Source organism: Ciconia boyciana, chromosome 3, assembly GCF_034638445.1.
Source record: "Ciconia boyciana chromosome 3, ASM3463844v1, whole genome shotgun sequence".
NCBI classification, from domain to species: domain Eukaryota; kingdom Metazoa; phylum Chordata; class Aves; order Ciconiiformes; family Ciconiidae; genus Ciconia; species Ciconia boyciana.
Window position 1 is genome coordinate 53,109,199 of NC_132936.1, and position 27,606 is coordinate 53,136,804.

The 27,606-nt window shown below is 40.0% G+C and overlaps 1 protein-coding gene across 1 annotated transcript in view; it reads left to right on the plus strand.

Annotated features, from left to right (window-relative positions):
• The window catches only part of LOC140649878 (uncharacterized), a 36,782-nt gene that overhangs the window by 5,435 nt on the left and 3,741 nt on the right, over window positions 1-27,606 (plus strand). Inside the window, exons 2-4 of the mRNA XM_072857714.1 lie at window positions 2,055-2,089; window positions 13,733-13,892; window positions 14,168-14,270. Of these exons, the coding sequence (XP_072713815.1) occupies window positions 2,055-2,089; window positions 13,733-13,892; window positions 14,168-14,270 (298 nt within the window). The remainder of the gene's footprint in view (window positions 1-2,054; window positions 2,090-13,732; window positions 13,893-14,167; window positions 14,271-27,606) is intronic.

Here is a 27,606-nt window from a genome sequence, read left to right on the forward strand (position 1 = left end):
TTGAGGCAACATTGTGCATGCCCATCATACCAGTGGAAAGTCAAGTACTATTTGGACATTACCAAATAAAAAAGTAAGGATAGCATGTGAACAGCAAGGAATTGAGCAACTTGTAGGATACCAAACTGGCTTAAAGTGCCACCTAGGCTGCTGAATTCATTTGTGGAGGTAACTGTGCTTTGGAAATAATGCTTAAGATCCTAATTCATGAGAATTTTTTTTTTTTTCCTCAGTGAATAGATACAGGCTAGGCAATAGGCTCTGAAGTGTAATGCAGTCAGGTTCTGTCAGAACCAGGGCAGTCACACATTTAATCAATGGCCTTATGCCAACAATGTCTTGCCATTAAAAACCTGATGGGAAAACTAACCTAGGTCTCAATTATGAAAATGTTAGAAGTATCAAAGCAGTCTTTTAGCAAAGACTCTAAATAAACCTCTCAGGGCAAGAATGGTGCCATGTGATTGGAAAGTAACAAATGTGTTTGAAGGAGAGCCCAAGGAAGTGTTATGTGCAACTGTTGCAGTATGTGGGACATAGGAAACAAAACATAGGATAAGGAAAGGCATAGAAGTAAAAAAAACAACCAAACAAAAATCTTTGGTGTAGTTAAGGTAGATTTTGTTGGGGTAACTGGGTATTTTTTTGATAAAAATTAATTTACTGACAAAGGAAATGAAGTAGATTTAATCTGTACTTCATAAAAAGATTTGGTATAGTGCCATATGAGAAATTAAGTAGGATGCATAACATAAAGAATTGCTAATGGGAAATGACAATGGATTATATTGAAAGAAGGACTATAAAACTGGAAGTTGTCTTCCAGGTAGAGTCCACCCATTTAATGTCTTTAGTGTAGTCCTATTTAGTATATAAATAAAAGTTGCTGGTAACCTTAAGTTTGGAGGAGAACAGGCATATCATATAGGAAGAATTGTGTGGTTTGGATTGGAATAATAGAAATGTCATAACACCTTGTGTATGAAAGGCAAGATTTTGCACTTTAACATTGCTAAGAATTTTCTGCTCTGAACTAGAATGTCAGAAATGACAGAAGAAAAGATCTGGGAGTCAGAGTAGTATGAATCTACCCCCATGATGGGGTCTAGAAGATAAGTACAATCCTAAACTGCTCGAAGTGAGTGATTTCTATCAAAGCAGGTGATATATCAATGTAATTATACAAGATCTAGGTCATAGCTTATTTGGACTATTTTTTTAAGTTGTCAAGAGGGATGAATTTAAACTAGAGGAGGTACAGAGTGGGGGTCTGAAAATGATCATAGATATGAAAAGCCTGTTTTATCAAGAAGATAAAAATCAGTTGGCTTCATCTAGAAAAACAAAAGATTAGAGAATATAAGTGAACTTTGTAAGTATATCCGTAACTTTGGAGTAAGCAAGAAGAAAAAATATTTAAGCCAAAGAACAGTGTTGATATAGAATTATTAGATACAAACTGGAAATTTACTGACCATGAAAGAAGGTTTCTAACCAATGGAGGAATGAATTTCTTCTCTCAGTGAAAGTAGCAGGGGAGAGCATTTTAGCAAGGTTTAATATAGAGGTTGATGAGATTATGGAAAGGGTTATATGATGTTTGCTGGTTATCACACATGACTGTACCTGATGATCAACATTCTAGAAGAATTGCATGTAGTTCACTGAACATTTCAATAGTGGGTTCCTCTAATCGATGCAGACAATTTAGCCATTAGGATAAATGAGTTTTCATCATCATTATACAAAATACATTGTATACCATGGATATGGTATAGCTTTCTGTTTCAGTAAACCTTGACTGTAGCACAAAATGCAACCCTGTTACAACATGTATTGTGTCCTTATGTATATGTTCATATCTGTAAATGAGTTGTGTATACAAATTCACGTACATAATGTTTATATGAAAATGCAAAGCCACCTTTGACCATTTTTGTTTCCTGGGTTGTATTTGCATTTAGCAACTTATATTTCAAACAGAAGTTTTGCTTGAAAGTTATTCAACTTTTTGTTTGTTTTGAAAGTAACAGTTTTTTTCCTAACATTTTCAGGTCTTGCTGTTGCCTCATATCAGAAAAACCTACCAGTGAGTGTGCATACAGGAAAATGCATAAGTATTCAAGAAAATGATATAAACTGAAATGTAAAAATGAATAAAGAATTACATATGTAACAATGTAGAACTATACCACTTTTTTTTTTAAATTGAGAAAGTGTATTTAATTTAGAAGCAGCATATGCATAATGTAAGAAAATGGTCAGTAAACACTTAATTTTAATTCTAAAGATGAGATTCCTGATCTGTTCTGTGCTGACAGAATTCTACATGTCAAGAGGGGATTGAGGTTCCCTCCCATGCTTGGAGAATGACCTATTGTCAAGAGCAAAATATTTATATAATTGCATAAGGAGTTTAGTATAACAAGTACACATGTATTGTTGGGGAACAGTTAACAGTATAGTAATAAGTGAAGTTTAGTGATTGGATGTATGACAATGAGAATTTCGTAGATGACATTTGGTTAAGATGAACTGATGAAGTCTTAGATAATTAAGGAATAGTGCTAGAGCTGTTTTTATGAGTGGCATTGCTGAATCAGCATAATTAAAAACCCCACTGTCTAGTACTTGGGTCTGATGACTATAAACATTGGGTATGGATTTAAAAGAGAAAATTGTGTGTAATGACATATAACATTTGAACATTAATACTGTTTGTGGGAATGGTACATTCAACAGTGAGAGTTACTGGCAAATAGTGGCGTATAAAGGGAAAAATGGTTGAGCGTTTGAATAGCTTTTGTTGTAAAAATAAAAGTAATTGGTTTATTTTTACAACAGAGCTGCCAGTTGAGGCTGCATGTGGTTGATCGACTTCCCAGGAGAAAGCATATGTGACTGGGTGGGGTTTATTAACTTAAAAAGTATATTTAATTTATATGTCCACGTATCTACATGTGTATATATCCCTACCAAACTCTGAAATTTTTATTCCATACAGTGCAGCTCAGGTAAATGGTTGTAAGAATTGTTTTTAAACAGGCAAGCGAAACCTAATTTTTCATGTTTTAGTTCCGATAAATAGCTGAAGCATTTAGTTGAAACTCTCCATTGAGAAGTATGTCTGGTGTGAAGAGAGTTAGCCCAAATGGTTCAAATAGTAAGTAATTAAAAAGATTTCATAATGGAAAATTTTCAAGTACTATAACTGCCAAAAGCCCTATCAGTCTCCTGTAACTTATGTAGCCAAATACACGAGTATGTGGTTATTTGAATTTTTGTTGTTTTAAAATGTGACGTGTTTCTGTGAATGAATCACAGAAATGGGGCTGGATGGTAAGTGGTGAAATCCATTTAATTTTAGATGCTGTATTTTTTTCTGCCATGTAGTCTGACTTATGGGAGGCATTCCTCATTCATGCATCAGACAAAGTGAAAGAAGCCTCAGTCCAATATGCAGATCACAAACAGCCATCTGTTATCCAAAAAGAGACAGTCACCATAAAAGTAAACTTAAAATGCTTTAAGATTAGATTAGAGGTGGCAGAGCCCCATTAAATGCTTTGTCCATCTCTGTCAGTATTGGTCCCTGTAATATATGAATGTTTACATTATGCTGCAGCTTCAGATGCCTACTATTTTTTTCTATTAGGACAATTACCAATGGTTTAGAACTCAGTGTGTGTTTCCTGTATTGTCTAAATCTTTCTGTTCCTAATTAAGTATGTATATATAACCTTTTATCACCTCAAATAATCATTTTTCTTTGTTTTTTGTTTTCCTTATTTTTCATTTTCCTTCTTGGGGTTTGTTTCTTTGAAATAATTTTCCGGAACAAACTGAATGTTAAGAAAAAAGCATTTTGAACTTCTTACTTGCTTACCTTGAGCAAGTAAAGTAACACCTGTTTAGGTTTGTAACATTTCCTTTTGAGTCTTTCCAGCTCCCAAATAATTTCTGTTATTTTTTATGTGAATTCCATCCAATTTGCAGAGATCTTTCTTGTAATATGCCTAGAACTCATTGGTGAATTCCAGGCGTGGTTGTAAAGAGCATGGGTGAAGAATTTATGGTTTATGTCCAGATAGAGATTTTTACTTTGTTTCAGGCACCCATATGACCTCCATGTGTAGGGCAGAATTAATTACTTGAGGGTGTTAATGTTTGGTCCACCAAGAGGCTTGAAGGACTTTGTTGGTTCTCCACAAATAAAATGTTCTACAGTGTGCCCTATGGCTGTACATAGAGAAACTGTTACCTTCCTGCTCCAGGATACAGTGCTTCCAAGTATGCAAGTCAAATCTAAATTAGACTTGCCGGTACTCTGTTACAAATCTATTTGTAGTTTCTGCTTGCTTGTTATCCTTAGATCCTTTACAATATGCCTTTGGTGCATTTCTATCCTATAGAATATATTCCAGAATCTGTTCCAGAATATTTTTCTCAGTCTTTTCCATAGCAGTAGGTTGCTTTTTCTTGTACTCAATTTCATTTTACTGTTTTCTGACTGCATTTTAGCCACCCTAAGTTACTTTGAGGTATCTCAGTGTCCTCAAAGTTGTCTACCTTGTGGCCTCTCAGGGATTAATGAAGATGTCAAATAAAACAAGGCCTCACAACAGTACCTGTGGCACCACACATACAGATAGGTTGCTACTTGGCCTTTATCCTAGAATTCTTTTATTTGCTGTTATCTTGAGCCCTACAATATTCCCTGTTTTCCTTAAGCTTCAGAATTTTTACACAGTCCTTGTGTCTTTGTACCTCTCGTTCAGCATTGCAATCTATCCAACACATTCTGAGTGATTTTTGAGGTTTCATGAGAGTACCAAATGCTTTCCCAAAATTGAGTTATGTAATAGCTAAAGATTTCCTTTGGACTGTGTATTTTGTTCTGGCTTTTGGGGAAAGTCTTGTTGTTTGTTTTATTGTAAGCTAAATATTGCCTAGTATTCTGTTGTCCTTTAAGGCTAACATTTTCAGGCTTGCTTGGCCTGCAACTAAGTTTAGTATAGCTTAGAATTTCAGAGGTAGTGCTCTTATCCAGATATTTAAAAAACTAATTTTATTACTACTGAAACCTAGTTTCAAAAATGTTCATTTACTGAGCACTTTTTGCTAGTGTTCTTTTTTGCTCAGTACTCACATTGAAGGGACTTTTCAACTTTTTTAAGGGTTTGCTTCCTCCAACACCAATCTTAATGGGAATATACAAACAGGAGGGTGGAAAAAAGAATGGTGTCCATACATTCAAATGTGTCTTCATAAAATGCAGAAAGCCACAGAATACCGTGGAACTATTTACTAGCTATATGATATTTTACCAGAAATTAGTAATGCTTTACTTTAGTGGGACATCCATCAGTTAAACACAGTTGCACTTCTTACTCTTTCCAAAATCAAAGCACGCCTACATTTAAAGATGAAAATACTGGTATTTATGCTAATTAACAATACTGTATTTGCGTAAGTTCACTTTACAGAGTCTCAATGCAGTGCACAAAGACGACATTGCTAGGCATATGGCACATCAAAAAAAAGGAAATGCACACAGTTGTATACAGGTAATCCCAAAAAAAGATCACTGGAGCTGAAGTTCATCCAGAATATGGTCTTCCTAGATATATGTTCCCTTTATAAATACTTCTCTGTGTGCTTGAGATATTATTATTATTATCATTATCATTATCATCTACCAGTTCTAGTAGTATCTACTAAAGGATGACACTGAAAATGCAGGCCCCATCAGCACACAGACCCACCTCAACAATTTTGGAGTCTTGTAAATAAAATTAATTTTCTTACCAGTATATTGATCATTTTATATCTCAAAGCATGAGATAGGTACAGCTGGAGATAGAAACTTTGGAAGAAAACAAATTATAGAGTAGATCTGCTAATCTAATGTGATATGTTAATTGAAGTTAGGAAAGATTGAAAGGAAAGACACCATGATTCTGTTTCCAGATTCTTGGGAGGAAAATTGTGTGTGTTCCTCACGGACTCCTAGTCAAGTATAGAAATTGGATAAGTTCTCTCTGGAAGCTGTGCAGTTAAGTGACTGAGACTGGATTCTGTTGTAATATGGCACGTGTTTCCTGCTGTCTCTTGAGTAATCTTGCAGCTGCTTTAGTTAGAAAATCAGTGATACTTGTTTTCCTCCAAAAGCAGGAACTTGATGGCTTGGCTAATACAATTAAACAACACTGCCCCCAATCTGTAAAGTATTAAGTACTGTGCCATATTCCAGTCTCCCCACCCACTGCACCTCCACCTTCCTTTTCCTATGCTCCTTTTTAAGCTGTTTTGTGGAGACAGTATTTTCTGTAGCTGTTTTTATGAGGACAGGACTTAGGCTTTTGACCTATTTCTTTTTTTTTCTCTAATAATTTAAGTGATGCGTTGGCATTAGGACCATGCTTTTTATCAAATAAAATGTTGAGTGAAAGTACTAATACGCAGGGAAAAATAGGAAATTATTATGCTGTAAAAATAACTTTGAAAGAGTCTCAGATTGTTCAGAGAGGGAAGAGAGCCTTCCAAGAAGTGATCACATTCTCACACTCAGCTTTAAACACATTCTTTATCTTTAAAAGGAAACAGAAGAGAATCAGTCAGTAAATCAAGTGTAGTTGTGGGCTTGTTGGCAAAACCGTATCATTCTGAAATAAGGCATTAGGACTGGACATTTGAAACAAGAATTGCTAGTGCTAAGACCTCTTGTGCTTTGAGAAAAGTGGGTATGTCTTTCATTAGACAATACCTTTCCTGCATCCCCTGATTGTTTTTCTTCATCATTGTCTAAAGATAGCAGTTATGATGGCTGTTCTGGGTGAATCTTTAGGTACACATTAAAAACCAGACTGTCTTTTGTGCTGCAATGAATAAGCTTTTAAAATCACTGTAAGTTTGGGGGATTTTTTAATATCTATTTGTTTGAAAAGGAAATTGAATTTCTTTCCAAAAAATCACCACCTTTTCTTAGTTGTTCTTGGAGAAAAAAATACCTGTTTAAAGACCACATGTTCTAGCTGCAACTTTTTAAACCTGTTTTGTGATAAAGAAGATTTCACTACCAGTAACCTGAGTTTCTCTCAATTGCTTTGGCATGAGTTTACTAGTTCCTTCCCTGATTTCTTATTTTTCTGACTGGCACAGAATTACTTTTTGCCTGGAGTACTTCAGAAATTGCTTATTTTAAACAAAAGAAATCAACAACATCCATGTTTTTCAAGCTTATCCAGAGTAGCTTTATCTTTTATCACACTTTGAAAGTATTAGTATTTTTTTAATTAAATAGTTCTGTTTAGAAGTAAATTTTGCTCAGATAAGGAGAAAATACAGCAGTAGTTGCCAAAAGGGATAAAGTGCACTACCTGGAAACATATCCTTTATTTCTTATGTTCTGATGGAAAAAGAGATGAATGAGCATGTTAGAGGCACAACATTTCTGTAAATATTGTATTGTTGTTAGCATAATTTATTTCTATGTGCCTAATAAAACCAAAACTTTTAAAGCTTATTTTAATTTAATCATGTGTAAAATGATAACATTGCTACTTCAAAGGTTTAAAAATTCCAAATGATTTGGCATGAACTGTACTGTGATAGTAGAATCCCTAATTTCCTTGTTGGCTTCTTTGTAATGTTCCTTACTGTATATTACGTCTATACTGTGAATTAAAAAAGGGCTAGAGAGACCGCTGTGTACCTCTGCCTCCAAATGCTGTCCCCTGAGCAGTGTGGGAGCACTGTTTGAGATGGTACTAGTTGTTATGGGCCTAAACTGCCACACAGCATGCTAGCAGCTTAACAGCGTGGGTGAGGAGCAGCCCGTTTTTCAAGCTAATTCCTTGGTACCATTTTACTAAACAGTATAGGCAGAGCAGCAGTGTCTCAGATAAGGTTTTTTTAAACGTGCCAATTTGCCAAATTCAGAACAAGACTTTTAGGGATATTCAGTTCCACTGATTTCTTTCTTTTCTAAGTGCTTCAAATACATTAATTTTTATGACATAATAAATGAGTAATAACGGCACTTGCTTAAGAGTCCGTAGTCCCTGCACTCAGTACTATGTATGCAAGTGTGCTGGTTTTGGCTGGGGTAGAGTTAATTCTCTTCATAGTAGCTAGTATGGGGCTATGTTTTGGATTTGTGCTGAAAACAGTGTTGATAGCACACTGATGTTTCAGTTGTTGCTAAGTAATGTTTACGTTAGCCAAGGACTTTTCAGCTTCCCATGCTCTGCTGGGCGCACAAGAAGCTGGGAGGGGGCACAGCCAAGATAGTTGATCCAAACTGGCCAAAAGGCTAATCCATACCATATGACGTCATGCTCAGTATATAAAGCTGGGGAAGAAGGAAGGGGGGGACATTCGGAGTGATGGCGTTTGTCTTCCCAAGTAACTGTTATGCGTGATGGAGCCCTGCTTTCCTGGAGATGGCTGAACACCTGCCTGCCCATGGGAAGGAGTGAATGAATTCCTTGCTTTGCTTTGCTTGTGTGTGCGGCTTTTGCTTTACTTATTGAAGTATCTTTATCTCAACCCATGAGTTTTCTCACTTTTACTCTTCCAATTCTCTCCCCCATCCCACCAGGGGGGAGTGAGCGAGCGGCTGTGTGGTGCTTAGTTGCCAACTGGGGTTAAACCACGACAGCAAGCTATATAATTACTGTTCAATGAAAAAACATAAGCAGGCCTAGGAGATTAAAGCTTCCTTACTCTTTTTGGCCTCTTAAGTCTTCCATTCCTCACCACTGGTTGGCAAAAACCCAAGCAGAAGGTAAGAGATGCTTCACATGCAACCACCTGCTGATAGGGACACTCTCCAAGGAGACAGGAGAAACTGGTTTGGTGTCATTCAAGCAATGGAAGGCCTAGAATCCAATCTGTTTCCTCTTCAGCTACTATTGAATAATGCAGTGTCCTAACCACTCTTCTACTGCGTGACAGTATGCAACAAAGGTATGTGTCCCAAAGGAGGGGGGCATATCCTTAACCTCTGCCAAGACTTAGTTCTAGAAGAGCTCTCAGGCAGCAGATGTAAGTTTGTGCCTGATGACTGGCCTAAATTTCACCAAGGAGAGAGACAGACTGAACAGTAATAAATGGCCTTCTGTAACCTGCTGGCTGGGCCATCATAAGTATGTCTCTGGTTAAAACTATTAAGGACGCAGGAGTTCTGGTGCATTTCTGTTGCTAGGTACTGCTGGTGGAGGACTAAACTCCCTAGCTCCATGCATTCACCCATCTTTGTTGGCTGGGTGGAGTGCTACTTAGTCAGAATAGCAGTGTTCTGTACGCTGTTCGTGTGGGCATAAATGGATACACAAAGGACAAAGTTCTAAAGAATTAGGTCAGTAGGTTTTATATCTAATTAGGCCTCTAATCCTACAAACCACTTATGGTTTTGCATTATTATATGTTCATTGTGTCTTAAATGGAACTACTCATTTGAGTGAAGTTATGGGTGTAATTGCATGCAGGATCAGATCTGGGCAATCACATTTTAGCTTATTATTCATACTGTAGCAGCGTTACAAATCAGATATCTCTGATGTTACCCCTTGCCCAGTCAGGGTGAAGGGGTATCTGAAACGGAATCTGTCTAATGGCTTGCACTCCATTTCCATGCCTATCCAAACCAAGCACTTACACAAAGGCACGTCACAGAGAGTATTTTAACTGTTAAGAGAGTCATAAGGCATAGATTTTCAATGCAGAAGGTCATGAGGCTGCAGTTTCACTGGGTTATGTGCTGTATTTGCATAGACAGATATTCAGACAGTTAATGGTAGTGCAGAATGCTTTAATGATTTTCATTTGCATCAAGCTGTTCTCACCTCTTAGGAACATAATGGATAAATAGAAGAGGCCTTTTGTTTGCTCTTCATGAAAGTTACCAGTGATTAAGTGGTGCCGAGGGAACAGACTCATGCTTTCGTTTAAAAAAAAAGACAAAAACCAACAACAAAACTGTCCATCAAAGCTGACTTCAAAGTGACCTACTTCATTTTGATTTAAAACGGCACTTGAATAATTTTATTTTAATGTTATGCACATTTCCTAGCTCAAAACACAGAACTGGTCACTCCTAACTGAAAATACAGAAATAGTTATTACATCAGACACAAAATACTCATCATTTGTTAGGGTACTCTTTATAGTGTTGAATTACAAACAAAGCTATATACACTTAGATCAGTGTTTTCTTCCAAATGGATTCAGCAGTCACTTTTATTATTAAAAATTATGTCCAGAATGTAGTTGTGGGCAAATTGATACTTTTTGCACTATACTAGTATGTTTCATAAGGAAGTCCATGCCAGAGGCCTGCTCGAGAAAAAACTTGTCATGATTCCTTAAGGTGTTTCCTCTAAGTTTTATTCTTAGATATAGAGTCTCCCTGTGGAAGATTTCTCCAAACTTTCCTGGAACATGGCATATTCTCGTAAAGGTGTAGAGGCTTCCACGCTATGTCTTGGCCCCTTGCAGCTCAGCATCAGCTTCTTGGGCTCCTCTGCCATGCATCAGCTCAAAAGCCCCTTCTTGAAAAGGGTTCAAAGGAAGTTAGTATAGTCTCTGGCTATGTTATATTTTTAGGCATTTTCTGAAGGATTTCCTGTGCAGTTCAGTCTCTTTCAGTGTAATCTTGAAAAAAATCTGAGTTGCCTTCACAGCTCTTTGAGAATAAAGCTCTGTTCTTAAATACCTTTGTGTCAGAATGGTCATGCTTAAATTTTTGTTCCTAATTTATAGGCACACATGTCATGATTCCATTGCCCTGATTTAAGCATTGGCACCTTGGTGCCAGTATTTTTTAGTTATATTTTTCTAAATGTGTTAAGAGTTTCAACTTTATGTGTCACATTGAGAAGTGTAGCCAAGACATTCCATATCCCAAATACCCAAATTTCAGTAGTCTCCATTTAGGGCACAAGGGTACACTGTTCCTGATAGCAGCTAGGATGAACAGGCTTTCAAGTACTTGGGTCTTTTGTTTTCAGTTAATAACTTCCAGTCCTTTCAGTTTCTAACCTCCGGCCTTTGAGATAGTGATCTTGAGTACTTCTTGTGGCATTCAACTTCTCTCTCTCTCTCTCTCTCTCTGCCCCCCTCCCCTGTGTCATTTAAATCAAGATACAGAACTTGACTTCATGTATTTGGAATACCCTCCGTTTTCACAAAATTAATAGGATATTTGGGGAACACAGAATATGCAAATTCAGACCTGCTGAATACATAATTTTTATGGCCCTTCTGTTTTGTATTGGCTTTGTAATTTGTCCACTGTTTGACTGAGGGCTAATTAAATTACTGAATTTACAATGAGAATATATTAGTCCATCCTTTCCTTCACTGATTTTAATTCTTTACTCCTCCAGTTAATTTTCTTTTAAATCTGCCTTTGTGTTCTCAGCGTGGCATAAAAGGACTAGTCAACGGCCTGAAATTTCCATCTGCAATCAATCTCCCCACTGCAGGAGGAGTGCTGGATATCCTTACATGTACAATAAAGATAGCTGAATTCAGTGATCACTGCCTGACCAGCATAACAATTCCTTAGCGATTTATGGCAGGTTGGGAGAGCAAGGGTTTAGGATTACATCTAAGAAGAGATCAGTGCATGGAAGGATATGACTCTTTGTCTTGGGTTAGGAATAAAAGACCTGTTTGGAGGTATGCGTAATTTAAATCTATAGTAAGGTGCAAAATGTCTTCACACATGGAAATAAGATCCATTACTGACAATGTATTTCAGTACATGTAGATAAAAATGTATTTTACATGTATTATCAGTGTAGTTTTTTTACATTTTGTGTGTTTACAACCTCACAATGGCCTTGATCATCCTAATCTAGGTTTTTAGTCATGCACTTATGTGCAACATATGGAAATAGAACTTACTAAGTATATGACTAAGGAGATATTCCAGAAATCCTAGAAGTGAAGGTGAAGCATTGTAGCTGATTCTGACAGAATTACAGCAACTCCATGCTGTAGTAGGAAAACTTTGTTCAAAACCAAAAATGTTCTTATGGTTTTAATTGAGTGGCAGAAAATTACTTCTGTGTGGTCATCCCTGCGAAGAGATTCTTTAAAACCAACATTTTCCATTTTTACTTGTTTATTTCTTTTTTGGCTAGTAGTTGCCTCCATGAATGGGATTTATAAACTATGAATCTAAGGAGAATAAAATGTTTTCTGGAGAATTTGATCCAGATGTATATTACTGTTTCAATAAATATCTTTTAAGTATTTAGGGTGAAGAAGGTTTTTTGGGGGTTTTGGGGTTTTGTTTTGTTGGGTTTTTTTGGTTTTTTGTTTTTAAATATCTTGGTTAACTTATAAGCAGCCAAATTCTTGCTGTGTAAAACTCCAGGAAAGTCAATAGTACTTCAGCAGGGATTCATGTGGCCCTTGGGTTTTGGACTGTATCGTATTGCAAGCTCCTAAAATAAGACTGTTTGGAAAGCTACAGGCTTCCCATCTTTTTGTCTGTAAAAGTTCTAAAATGGAACAGGCAGGCTTTTCACTGAGCTGCTGAGAATGCAGTTCTGGCTATGCAATCAGGACTAAATAAGGAGCAAGATCTGCACTAAAAATAGAAATGGAGGCTGATCCAACTGCAGCGTGAGTTATAATCCTCACACAGCAAAGGGCTGGTAGGTTCAACTGAGGACACTCAGTTACAGAGAATCAAATAAACTTTAGCCTGCTCCTAAAAAGCCATCATACCCTAGCTCCTCTAACCAGATTTTTACCAGTCAGCAGAACTATTAATCATTCCTGCAAATTATTTAATGTTATTTCAGATTCAGATTTTTTTTAAAGGGAGAGGATTATATTTGCCACATAGTAAGAAGGAAATGTGGGTTGGGTTTATGTAAAAAACCCCATGTGGGGAAATGTGGGTTGGGTTAACTGTGTTTGAAGAACATGGGGGAAAATGACACAGAGAGATTTACTGCACTTCCCTCACGGCTGGATAAATACATTCTTACCACTCTTTTGAGCGTTAAGCTAACGTGCCCACTGACATTACGTGACTCCAAGTGGGCACGCGGAGCTGATCTGGGTATCTGGCCAGGCCTGGTACCTTGTCACGGACTGTGCAGTGCAGTGTGTGCTTCAAGGGAAGTCACTCTGCTTGTTTCAAGAACAAAGTACAGAACAGTGTAGGTCATTCCTGCCCCCTCCCCTCCCCTTTGTTGGCACAATAATTCGGAAAATGTTTATCTTTTATTTGTGTATTTCCTTTCAACTACGACATGCCTCATAAGCTTAAGCCAAAACTTGCCCAGGGAGTTCAGATATATCCTGTGATACAGAATAGATTATTACTGCTTATTTATTGTTAGGAACATTTGGCTATTAAATATTTGGATTACCTGAGCACAGCCAGCTACAGCTGTGTTCTGCTTGCTTTCTTTGCCTGTTCCTGTATCTGTTCAGGCAGCGATACAGCAAGCATGAACAAATTTTCTGTTACTCCAGTCTTAAAAATGAGAGATTCTGTAACAGACTTCAGTAATTCATCACATAATTTCAATTTCTTTAAATTATGATTACATCTGAAAACTAACAAAGTTAGTAGACACCAAATCAATCTCTTCTACTACCTAAATGTTAAAAATATTTTAAATAATTTTTAGTTTTCAATGAGCTGCAGAATTTGTGACTAAAAATGCACACTGTTCATGTACCTCTTGCCTGTTAATCACAGGAGTAGCTCAGTCAAATTGGAAGACGTCAGTGGAGGAGAAACATTGGGGTCATCTGACACACAGGAAGGCTTAGACAGCAGTGGGAGTATGTGGAAGAAGACCAAAAGACAGAGATCATCAAACTTGCACAGGCCAGGAACAAGGCAAATAAAATATACAGTGAGTCACACATAAGTTCTTTGGTTGCATTTTCCTTCCCTACCTCCCTCCCCACCATAATATGAACTACAATATTCCCTGCTGGCAGACTCCTATCCCAGCACCTGTATCTCCTCTCTTCCACGTCCTATACTGAGTGCGCAGCTGAGCAGAAGCTGCGAGCAGCTGCCTTATAGAAAGGCAAGCTGATCAACACCATCTTGTTGATGGGGCGGCAGCAGCCTCCATCTCCAGCAGAGTTCAGAGGCCTTTGTTTTGGTTTGGTTTTGTTGTAGTCTCATTACTTGTGCTTGTATTTGAAGATCTGTATTTTCTGGGGAACAAAGGAGTGCGTGCAGTCCAGGAGGCCTAGAGAAGAGATGGTGATCGATAATTGCTGTGAGTGCTGAACAGTGAAATATGTGTATCATTATGTTTTGGTCACATTCAAAACTTATACTGATTAATTATTTCATTTACTGACTTAAGCTAAATCTTTATAAGACTATATAGGGCTTTGCATTAGTTTAACTATGGGCTACACAACCCCAGTTTTTGTATACTGTTAGCTATTTGGAACAAATCATTTGGTGTAATAAAAGCAACATAAGCCTGCAGTGCAGATACAGTCATTTTAGTGAATTTATTAAAATAAGCTAAATACTTGTATCAGCTTAATGATTACGCTTAAAAAATCACACCCAATCCAACAAGGATTGTTAAAATTATATATGGAAGGAGAAAAAACATTTTAGTAACATATTTTAGGTAACCGAAGGTTGTACAAAGACGAAATGGCATTACTTGAACTCTCAGTTTCAGCCCAGGCAGATGCTTACATGAATGTCATAACAGTTTACAGTGAGTCTGGTTCTAGATTAGATAACAGTGGTGGTGAACTATGCAGTGTAACTGCAATGTTAAGAGATAACTCCAAAACTGAATATGAACAGGTGTGCAATTCTACCTTAGTGGCCTTTTCACTATAAATTTTGAATGTAATGAAAACGTGGAATAATTCTGTGGGTTCTAACACATGCAGAATGAATGAATTCAAATTAAGAATTTTTTTCTTGAAGAGGATTTGTTTGTTTTTTGTCAGAGCCCTTTCCAAGTACAAGGGGAGGTCACAGCTGTTCTCTTCATTCACACGTAGTCTAATAAAACAAACAACATATGTATGGGGCATAAGAGTTTAGCACTCAGAACATAGGGATTTGTATATGACTTTGAAAACTGTAAATAACAAATTATGCTTAACCTTTATCCTACCACCCATCAACCTGATTTGTTAGATTTGTGCTGGAATTGAGGTTTTCATGTGTTACATTGTTCAGAAAAATAAAACTTCTCTCAGCAAATGCAAGATAGCAAGGTCCACATTTACATTCTCAGCCTTAATTCCAATTGTCATAACTCTTCTAGATTTACATAATTACTACATTTGCATAATCACTTAAGACCTTGATCTGTACTCCAACGAAAGCAGACCTGAAACCTTGCTGAAAATCACACTTACCCACATTTTATACTGCAAGCATACAGGACTGACCTCAGATATGGGCATATTGCCTTTTCTTTGGAGCATGTTGGCATCTGGGTACCTGAGTGAGTTTGGTTGGTTATGACGCTAGCATGCTAATGCTCACAAGCAGTCTGCTGGTGGGCCTTGCTGCCATAATGTATCTGGAGCAGATAGGGCTTGGGGGAGAGGGGGTACAGATTATACCATGCTTACTTCTGGTCCAAAGGACTTTTTGTTCCATCACAGTATAGACATAGTGTGGTGGTCTCATTTACCCTTGGAGATGGAGCTTCCAAATACTGAGGATTAAAAAACAAACTCAAAATGCATCACTCAGTTTCTTACAAGTCGAGCGGGAAGATTAGCTGAATATTTCACAAATACAAATCAATTCCTCCCTCAATTTTTTTTTTCTTGTTGGAGACAGTGAGCTACAGCAACCCATCAATTTGCACATTGTCACAAGGAAATTTGCTTTTGAATCAGACATTGAATTTCCCTTTGACTTCCTCAAATCACAGAACCCCTACCTCTCATTTTACTCTAAAAATACCATCAATTCAGGAGAATTATGCTTGCTAGACTGAAACACTAGAAAGCAGACAAATATTTCAGTGCAGAATAGGTGGTTGCTATTCTGTTATATGATAGTACAAAGATGAATTTCCTCTAGGAAATTCACAGGGTAACTCACAGGATATAGGTTAGATCTTGACACCACACAAGTCATGACAGAGAGTTATTGTCATCTGTTAGTTTTTGGATGGCCTCTTTACAGTTAAGTCAGACCCTTAAACCAGTTTCCAGTGGACAAAGATCTAAAACAGAAAAGCTGTCATGATTGTTAGTGATCTTCTTATATGGCTTCATGTCAATAGTGTGAGAATGTGGCATTACTTTCTGTGCCAGGAAGGAATTAAATTATGGCACTTGCATAAAATCTTCTTTTTTGTGTTGTGCTTAGTCTGCAGAATAGCTGGGTAAAAGATTTCAGCAGACACTCCTCTTCAAAACATAGACAGGAAATCAAAAACATTTGAAGGCATCTTCTCAAAATAGAGTTGTCCTGAATGGACATTTTCACAGCACAAGTCAACAAGACAATGATTTCCGTGTTCCAGGGATAGCTGTTTCCTTTTATACTTACCTGTCAGTCCTTCTAATTCCCAGATTACTTGGCAAAATCAAGTAAGACTCAGCAAAATCAATCTTTTTAATCTCCACTTGCCAAAAAAGTCCTGGTTTCCAGTTATCCTGAATAGAGTATCTGCAGAACTTACGGACTTCCTGCATTTGGAGCCACCGAACAAAGGAATGGTTTGATATCTGTACTTAAAGTTGTTCCCTCTCTTAGCCTGCCTGTTGGATGGCTGTTAAGGATAGGAAGTGCTGCTTTTCACTCAGTCTTGATCAATGGTAAGAACTCTTTGAGGCAAATCTAATTGGCAAAGGAAATGAGCTTTTCCTCCTAGAGCTATGAAATATCTTGAGCACATTTGAGGAATTGCTACATGATGTTTTAAACTATCTTCTGGCTTTAGAGCAGTGGCCAATCCAGAAAGGCTGAAAGAAGTTGAACTTGCATCAGTCTATATTCAGTGGCTTCTCCCACCTCACTAAATTGTGGTCCTTGAAGAGTCCAACCAAGGTAAATATGCTAGTTTTCCCACCTCAGACTGGAACCTGTGTCTGGACCCATCAGCTCCCAGGAGTCCCTATCCTTGACAAAAATTTTATGCCCTTGATGACTTTTGTCAGCTAGGATGACCTCCTGGAGGCCATCACTTCAGTGACAAGAGTAAGGGAGAAGTGCAGCTGATCCCTCTCCCCTAAATGGATACAGAGCACTTAATGGCATCCTCCAATTAATGCCAATGATGGTTACTGAACTAGAAAATTAATCTTTGTGTATTCTTCTTTCAAACCACATGTTCCTGGAGACAGAGTCATCTCTCCACACTTGGGATGTAACAGGTACCTTGTTAACTACAAAAAGTGTTTTAAGATCATCACTTGACTTTTCCTACCTAGTTATATTCCAGACTGCAAGTCTGTTTTAAGATTGTTACTGCAATTCCAGTTAAACCGTTAGATCATACTCTGTCAGAGGAGCATCTGTGCTGGCAATTTCACCAAGAAAATTATTTATCTTATACATCTACAGAACATCGACCTGAAGCTCTGTCTTCCCAATTCAACAGATGTTACGTAGAGTATATTAACAATGCTTGATGGGATACAAAATAAAACATTGTTCCAACTGCAGCCTCCCAAGAATCTGAGTCTGCCGTGGAAGAAACTAATGATTGCTATTGAGTACACTGTGGTGGAAATACGGATATACATTGCATACAGATAACTGCTAGGAGGAGAACAGAAAATGAGTTACCCATCAGTAATTGATCAGTGCTAGATGTGTGCATATCCCACACAGCCCCCACTCTCTTTTTGTTATACTCCTGCACCCTTGGGATTCTCATACACATAAGGTGCACTGAGCATGCTATTGCCCAAATTAAAATCTCAAGGAGCCTCAAGGCTTACAAGTGCTATATAGGTATATCAGGTCTTATAGTCCCATAAGCAAATGTGCAACTCCAGCAGATAGGCATATATACCTCTCGTCGAACTCCTGGTGCTGTATCGTAAGTAACTTTTCATTCGATGAGAGGCATGAAAAGCTTTCCGCCAGGTTCTTTGTGCAGTGAAAATAGCGATATCTGATAGCATAAGCATGTTCAATCATACAAAAGATAAAGCGATTTTAAAACCCACACACAAAGCAACAGTAAGAGTACCTGAACAAAACACATTTGGAATAGTGTAAGTTATTACTTTTAAGATATTATTCTTAAACTCCAAATTTTAAAGCTTTCTAATGAAATGTGACATCAATGAATAGCTTGTTTTAAAGCTGTATCTGCACAGGAAGTGTGCAATTCTACTGTCATGTACAATATTTAAGGACCCAAGCAAAATTACCAACAAACATCACCAGGCAAACAGTTATAAGATGATGGTAAGCCTTCATCCCTAAAAGCAAAAATATGGACCGATCCACAATGAAATAAAAATTGGCAAGAACACATCACATTTGCTCTCGAAGAATTCTGTACATTTCCAAATTGCAGCCAAGCAAAACACAGGTAGACATCTGTCTACAATCTGCATAGTTGCAGGATGTCTCTTCTGCCAATTCATCTCTTAAATAATAAGCATTTCAGTACAATCATACTGTTGTCGTACCTTATATACAGTGGCTTGAACTTTTCAATGTCTCATAAATAACAACAGTAAACAAAACTGGGGATTAGGAAAATAAGGATTCAGGAGACTATACAAAAAAGTAGAAAAGACTGGGAAAATGAGAGCAGAGCAGAAGGGGAGCAAAAGAATAAGCTCTGAGGAAAGAGTCAATGCCAGTAAATGTAATATCCTGCTCTCAAGAAAAGAAAGAGTAAAGCACAGATGGAAACGGGAGGGCGTGTTCATCCAAGCCCATTAGAGAAAAGCAAGACAATTGTTCCTCTCTTGTTCTTCACCATGTTTTAATACTACTTCTGTACAGAGTTGTGCATTGTGACTGTTGAGGGAAAGGTATACCTAAAATCTAGATAGGCTCTTAAAAGCAAGCATATGCCATAGAAAGAGTCGTGAACCACAGAGATAATAGGAAATAAATGATGGTGGTCATTTCTAGCGAATTCATGGGCCTTCTGAAAGCCAGGGATCAAATTAAGTCTTGATCCCCCAATTTAGTTAAATAAGCTACAACTGTTACCAGCAGGTTTGTTTTCGTGTGAGTCAAACTCTGGTCTGACCTTTGCCCTTTTATTTTAGTGGAAGACCAGCATGTACATATGAACACAGAATTATTTTATTTTCCATAATGATCAAACCCAAATTTTATTTTACCTTTGCCAGCTTTGTGTAGGGTGATGTGCCATCTTGCATATTTATTTTCCTGGAGTGATTCCCAGAAGTATGCTATGCTTTTTCTTGCTCATGTCTCACTAGCTTTATTTATGAGTTGTGTAACACCAGGTTTAGTCCCTGGGGACAGGCCTACACAGGAAATCTGTGGACGATATTTAATACGTACAAGTATGAGACTAGTAAAAAAGCAGCTCCCAAATGGTGCTCCAAATTGATCTAATTCAAAATTTCAGACTAGATTGTGGTTAGCGTCTGTGGTTTAAACCACAAACACCTTTATCTGTTTTGTCATATAGAAGAAAGAGACGTGGTAAAGGTTAGTAAGTTGGAAAGAAATGTTACTTAATCTCACTGATGCTCTTTGGCTGCTAAATATTTAAATATTAAAGTCTCACAATAGACCTTTGTAATAGGATTATGTGGTGCTAGATGAGTGAAAAACGAAGTACTGTAGCCTGATTTTCTGTTTGGAATACCTAGCTTCAGTACACCTCATGTTTTCAAAAGTCTCCTTTAGTTGTTGGGGAATTTGAGGGGTTCAGTTTCTTAAAACTGGGCACACAGAGCTTGGAACACACAGGTTTAACATAAAAACCATACTGGCTTTTTTCCTTTTTAGTTGCTTCCTAGAATTAAATGATTTTTACCTGAATTGTTTTAAGTGTGAAGTGGGAGAGAAAAATCTTTTCATGTCCAACATCCATACCTAGTCTGAAATACCAAACTTGCAAGTAGAATTGAACGGAATGCTTTGGGAGAGTGTATTCAGTTCAAAATACCAAATGTGATTAAAGACAATGAGCCAACATTTCCAGGAGTCGTCCTTGTCAAGTGGAAACAAAATAATTTAAAGAGCAACTTTTCACTTGGTTTACAGGATTAAAATACTGTTGTTCTCTGATGGCTGAGTCTAATAGCAGTATTGTTATTCTTATTGATTCTTACTGATTGCATAGAAAGTATGTTTTAAAGATACCTTTTTTCTCACTATTAGATACATAAATTCCCTTTGGCTGTAAAATAAATCAAGATAAGGCCCTCTTTCTCACATGCCATCACAACTGATGAGAGCTGGTTGGTATCATATTATCCCTTCGATTATACCTGTGCAATTCCATTAATTGAAAACCAACACGACCTGGGGAAACTTAATGGCTAGTAATGGTGCATAGGAAAGCTGATATACAAAGCTTGATGTACATTTTAAACTGCAGTTGTATTTACAGGTTGGCTGCTTGAAAAAAACACAAATGGTTTTTACCATCCCCAACACAAACAGTTTTTACCATCCCCTAGGACTTCTGTGAGATGCCATAACCGCTGGACTGTTCCTCAAAGCAGAACTGATGGAGAAGTATTCTGACGGGTCAAGCCAGGGAGCAAGGCATCCCCCCCACCTCTCTGATGCTCTGATTCATTTGACAAGTCAGTTTGATATTCGTGTATGTGTTCTTCATCTGGCCAATGCTTCATCCCTAGGTGTCTTTGTAACAGCTGCGCTAGATGTGATGAATCTGTCATCCCACGTAGCATGTTAATACATTGGTATTGTACTTCAAGGATGCTCTTAGGCTTGCCTCTGGGCCAGCTCTAGTGTCTGTGCAAACTGCAAGCACAGGATCTCACTTGCAAGGTTGTCTGCGTATCTGTGCATGTCTAGTGGTTTAATACGTTGGTAGTCAGTGAGGTGGTTTAACGCACTGCTCAGTACAACGGACAGGCGATGTGGGGCTGCTTGTGTGCATGAGAAGTGGACGGAGTGGGGAGCACAGGGAGATGCCAGCCATAACCAAGATTGTTCTCCGAAGTGCTGTGCAGGAGCAGCCTTGTGGCCATACAGGCTTTCTAGTGATGATACACAAGCAATTGCACTTCTTCTGTGCCAGGCTGGCCACTCTTGCCTTGTGCGTACTGGCTGCCGAGCAGGAGGGAAATGCAAGGGCTGTAAGTGTGATGGAGGAGTTAGTGCTGCCAGTTTCGTTCCACCACGCATCATTGACAGATGTCAGACCTACTGGTGATGTGCAGGACAGAACTGCTGAGGTGACGTGCCGTTTACTACCCTTTACCCTCTTGTTTCTCCTGACACCTGAACTCCCAAAGCAATTCCCTTTAAGGTGATTGACCCAGTGCCGCTAAAGAGGTGATTACTCAGTGGGATGATATGGAGTGAGGCAGCCTGAGGACAGGCGTTACGGGGGCTGGCTTTGCAGCTTCTGCCATCTCAGCTACCACTTTGTAAAGTCTTGGATCTGGACTGGGGGAAACCCCGTCAGTAAGTAGCTTAAAGGAAAGGCATCATTCATGCCCTCACCACCCCTTTGCGGAATTAAGGGTCCCAAGTAAAACCGGCTACCCCACTTAGACCCCAGCACTTGCGTATCTCTCCACATGTTCACTAACAGCAGTACCAGACCCAGCTGAAATGGTTGCCTCCTCTACTCTGACACCTCAAAGTGCCAGCAGGGCTCCTAGCCCTTTTCTGTGTGGCAGAGCCTTTACAGATACTTTAATGAGGTATGGGACCAGGCCAACACGCGTGTCCTGGTGCAGACAGCTATTGCCCATGGTAGCAGGAGCATGTGGGTATTGCTAGTCAGGGAGCAGAGGCTATTGGGGTCTTTCCCTCAGTCCCAGGACCTGAAGAAGACTTTCTTAAAGGCACCCCATCCCTCACACATGCTGCAGCTGACACCTGAGTCAGGGATATAGCACTGGCCTTGGAGAAGCAGCGCCGTAATTTATGCTGACTGACGGGGCAGGAACAAGTACATCCCATGCTTCATCCCTGAGCCAGGATGCCTTTTGCAGAGCCACTGTAGCTTCTTACATGGAGACAACTTGGGAGAGTGGGATAAAGAAGAGGGGAGTCAGTGAGGTGCTGCTGAGAAGGAGAAACAACGAGCCGCTACCTGGGGGTGAGGAGAGAGCATAGCAGATGCTGGTATCTTACCCTGGCCACTGGTCCTACAGGTATTGGCCAAAACTGGAAGGGATGCTCCTGAACATGGCCTGCTCTTTGACCTCTCTCCCTTGCCAATGAAATGAGGTTTACCCTGTGGTGATTCAGATTGACTTAGATTTAGATTTTTTAAACAAATCAAACTAGCATATGTTACTTGTGAGTTTATGCTCAGTTTTTGTTTGGTTGGGGTTTTCTTTGTTTGTTTGTATTATTTTGTTTTCTTTAATAAGAAAGAAAGCACTTAGAAGCATGACTAGACTTGCTCGCAAGTGGTTACATGTAGCTGTAATCTGCCTGGTGAGTTGTAGGAGGAAAATTGCACTAGTTTGAACTGGATTTAGTAGCAAGGATATTTTAATTTGGGGCAGCAGAGAGAAAATTGTATAACACTGTTGTGCTGTCCTGAGTAGAAGAAGCCAGTGAACTGCATGATTTTTCCGTCTTTGTAATCAGTTTGTTATGCAGAGAGCAATGCCGTGGGATTCAGCATTTTATCTGCTGGGTTTCCCCTGGCAGCATCTGAGAAGTTCATTATAAGTGTTTATCACATGATCCACTTAATCAAACCACTGAAACTCGGAGAATAAGTCATTCTAACAAGACCCTTCAGAGCTGCCTTATAAGCTACTTAGTGATATACTCTTCCTTGGTGAGTGTACAATGAGTTTCCTTGTATCCCGGTCTATGATACAGGAAGTTCATTATCCCCAGTCCAAATTCAGACATAAAGAAAGGAAGCAGGGCTTACAAAGAAGCGACAGATAATTTGCAAAGGATTTTAGTTAGCCACTCAAATCCCAGATAGAGTCAGACTGTAAGCTCTTCGTAAGAACAGCCTTCTGGTTTTCAGCATAGGCACAGAGCAGCTATCTACGTAGCTGGCTCTAATGTTGTAAAATACAGATGACACATGAGAAATTATTTGCTTCTTTTGATTAGAGGTTAGCTAATGGAGGCATGTGAGAAAAAAGAGAAATCAGAACTAAAACCATGCTTTTAGCTGCGCGATAGCACATACACTGCATAATAGTAGCAGAGCCGATATCTGGGCTGATGCAAAATGCCTTGAAAGCCCGCTAAATCCCAGCGTGCGCTAGGGTTTGAGATACTGAGACTTGTCTGACAAGCTCGGAGCTCGCAGACATGCTGTTTGCAACCTGTGTTTGTACACTGTACATCTGGTAGGATAAAATGCATTTCCCTGTGATGTACCTAGGAACGGTTCTGGTCGTAGGGAGCAGGTAGGTCGAGGGCTGCTCTGCCTCCTTGGAGGCATTCATTTTACTGAGCTCTGTCACAAGCAATGTGACACCAGATTTTCTGGCACTCACTGGATTTTCTCACTGATGCTATTTCACAGGCAGTATCTCGTAAAGGCTTTGCCTTCTTGCTATCTGCTAAAGACCAGTTTGGGTACCACCACAGATGTAGGCTTGGACCAACCTTAATGTAGAAATGCCCTGGATAATTTTCGCAAGCACCACCCCGTCTCCATACGATAGCGCTGCTTGGCTACACCTCTTCTTTCGCCTCTGTCCTGGTTGTGTCTGGGAAGGCAGTACAGGGTCACACCAGACCGAATGTTGATTTTGTGTAGGGACTCACAGGCTGAGCGTGATGTGGGTCTCCAGATGAACCTTTTTTTGTACAGGAAACTGGACAAAGAACATCGGGCAGTTCAAGACAAGCTACTCTGTAAGACATCAAAAACAGGGAAGTGTGCAGGACTGAGAAATACGGGCAACAGAAACAAAAAACCCCAAGCTGGTTTGATGGGGATGATGCTTTTTCCCTAGCATAGCTCCAGTGAGGCAGGTCACAGAATTCATGCTATTGTCTGGGCACCGCTTTGAGGGAATGGTGAAACCTGTCTCTCCGATGCCAAAGTCCGTCCAGCCCAGAGCTTTAAAATGCAACCTGTTAATTACTCCTGGGAGTAATTAACTCCAGCCTGGAGTGAGCAAGGAGTCTGGACTGCATCAATCAACAGATGTGAGGGTTTGAGATGTGCAGTTTTCATTCGCTGTGTTACAGGACAAGTTACATGATGATGCTTTGTCTTGTTTTCCGTGTACTTTGTACCTGGCTGTCTTGTCTTGATGCAGCCATCGGTCTCTTGACTGCTGATATACTGATATACCAAATTGGCATCAGTGTGGCTGTGTCCCCAGGAGGGACCGTGCTGCTTTAGTAGGTTGGTTTCCAACTAATAAGTTAAAACAAGACGCATAAGCCTGGAGGAAAATACTGTTTTGCTGTCTTTATCCTCTTCATTTTAAAAATAGTAAATGCTAAATTATAAAGCACGTAGCCAAAAAAGATGAATCTATGCTAGCTGGTTAGTTTTGCTGCTTCCTTCAGTTTGATTACAGTAGACTTCCCTTCCTCTATCTCCTTACTCCCTGTCTGTCTGCTTGGTTTCTATTGTGCCTATTTAAAGAGCCCTCTTTCATCTCTCTTTTGGGACAGCCTTACTGCTGGCTTTCTGCAGTTTCAGCTTCTACACAGCCGGTGCTTCAAGAAAAAAGTGTCTCTTTTGTAAGGCTGGGAGGAGAATGGAACCATAAAAATATTATTTGTATGCACGTAGTACTTTAATCAGTAAGTCTCCAGTAACTTTACCTAAGTGGCCAGTTTACTATCGTCTCAGCTTCTTAGGTAAGGAGACTGGAGCAGGGCGAGTTGATAACTTTCTGCTGTCTGCAGCAATGCAGTAGTAAGTGGAGAATAAAACTTTTCCAAATGCTTTTTGAGTGCTTGACCCGTTGCCCTGTACATGGGGAAAGCCAGTACTGGGCATCTGGAATAATTTTTGGTAGGGATATCTTTAGTCTGCTGGTCAGTTGTCCGCTGCGTGCTGTTAATTTGGCATTCAGGAACCACTAGTGCCCGTATCAATGCTGAGGCTGGGTCTCTGTGTCTCTGCACGACCTGCTGGAGGCAAGATCTGGGAGGAGGACCATGACGGATGTTGTGTGCATCTGGCTGTGTGCATTCGCACATGCAAGTGAGATGGACACAACGCCCACTGAGAGCTGAAGTGATGTTACCGGATACTAACCTGACTGGGCTTGGTCAGTGCCAGCCCGGGCTCAATTCTCTCTCCCAGCCTAGGGGTGAAAGACTCTTTAATGCACTCACTGCTCCCGGGCCATTCAACTCAGTCCCCAGTAGTGTTATCTGTTTAGAAGTCTTTCTCACTAAATTGCTTCCTTTGAAGACTGCAGGCTTTTTAACAGCGGACTGCAGCACCTGCTGCTTGCTGGAAATCCTGAGGCCAGCACATGAGAGCATCGCAGTGCCGAGTGTGCCAGTCACAAAGCATCACATTTAGCGGATTGTAACTGGAGGTAGCTGATGAAAAACAGAATGGACATGTTGTAAGGACTGTCAGCCCAAGTAAAGGAAGGTAGCTTTGAAGAAAGCCTCCAAGACAGTATTTACAGAATACACTCCTTCAGAAAAAAAAGTGGAAAATCCAAAGAATGAAATACAGCCAGAATGAGCTCACTGCAGGTGGTGCTGGTCATGATTTTTTAAAATCAATTTTAATTACTAACTATTTTAATAATTATTTTTTGTCCCGTGCCTGTCATTACAGTACCTTTTTCTGTAGCCCCAGAAAAAAACCCACACTTTTGTAGTTTTCTGGGGCTTTCCCACAGCATGAATTCCCCCCCCCTTAGAAGACTGGTACGATACAACAGAGAGGACTTCATCTGCCCAACCTGCAAATTAGGTGTTGGGAAGTCGCCTGCTCCTTGGCAGTATTTGGGCCACCCCTTCCCCAACAGCCAGTCCTGCAAGGATGTACACCCACTGGGTGCATCTGTGTTTCACCTGAGATTCCCTGCAGCGGCCTGTTAGCCCCGAGGGCTTGGCGGCTGCAGAGGTTGCTGCGAAGGTCCCCTGACCCAAGGGTTAGGTAAGCAGGCAGGCACTTGCCCTCTCCCCCTCTGCAAACTGGAGAAGTCCCTGATACCTTTCAATGAAGAACAAGTGTTTAAAAAAAACCAAACCAAACCCTCCCTTTGTTTTTGGTGGCGTTTCTTCCAGTTTGCAGGGATCTGCACAACAGCATGTAGCGCCCAGAGCCATGATGAAGGATACGTGTGTTTGTATTTGTCTGGTCCCATCTAGACCAGCAAGCTCTTGAAATGTAGCCTAGCTGGCAGATCTGGTCAGGCTGGGAAACTTAGTTTTAGATGTTTTTTTTTCTTTGTGTACAAGTGATCTTGGCCACAGACAGGGACACACAGCTGGTGGTCTGTGCATGGCTCTGTGATCAGGCTGAGGCAGGGCTCCGAGCCTGTGAAGGCTGGAGCGGGGCTGAGCTCTCCCAGTTTACTTCTGGCTTTATTTGGAGCCGAGATTGGAGAGGCTGCTATTCCACTGCCTCCTTCTGCAGGCCGGCACCTCGGGGCCCCGTTTGGCTTTGCCTGCATGGACAGCAGCATCCAGCATCCGTCTGCGGCCGTGGCTCAGAGCAGGCGCGCGATGGACGCCTCAGCGCGCTCCAGAGGTGCTTCTCCTGCAGACCAGAGAACACCTCTCACTGCTAGCAATAACTGTTTCAATACAAATATTGCACAAATATAGATACCGTTCTTCACTGGTTATAAGAGCATTAGAAAAGGTGGGAGAGGTGCATGTCTGAAGGCCTAGCGTCTCAGAGAGGGCTTTGCAAGTGGCTTTTGTGAGATGTCCGTGTGCCAGTGCGGTTCGTGCTTGCTGCGGCGACCCACGTGAGCAGCTATTGGCACAGCTCAAGCAGAAATGACACAGTGGAGATTTCTAATGACACTGACGTGCTGTGTGCCGGCCTTGAACTTCAGAATACCCGCGTTGGGGACTGGGGAGAAAGAGCAGCGCCAGCCCACCGGTATTGTGAACCAGTATTATGGGAGCGCTTTCCTGCAGCAATGTCGTGATAAAGGGTGGTGGAGGGGGAGACTGCTGAAAGCCATGACCTTTCAAGCAGGATCTGTTTCCCAAACATGCATTAAACAGTGGCAGACTCCTGCAGGTGTGGGCATGGGGGAACCTGTTAAATTAAAGCCAAAGGGTAACAAGAGAGATGTTTGCTTTGGAAGATAACGTGCGCCTGTTCTGCACGCTGAGGGCAAGGCAACTCTCCGAGACATGTTTTTCCGTCGTTACCATGGTAGACCTTTTGCACCGCAAGGCCACGTAGCTGCCCCTTCTTTCCCCTCCATTACCTTTTAAGACCAGGTATCTCCCTCAGCTTTACCAGCACCTCCAAGCCAACAACCCAGAAGCATGATAAATGGTGGCAATTGCTCCTTTTC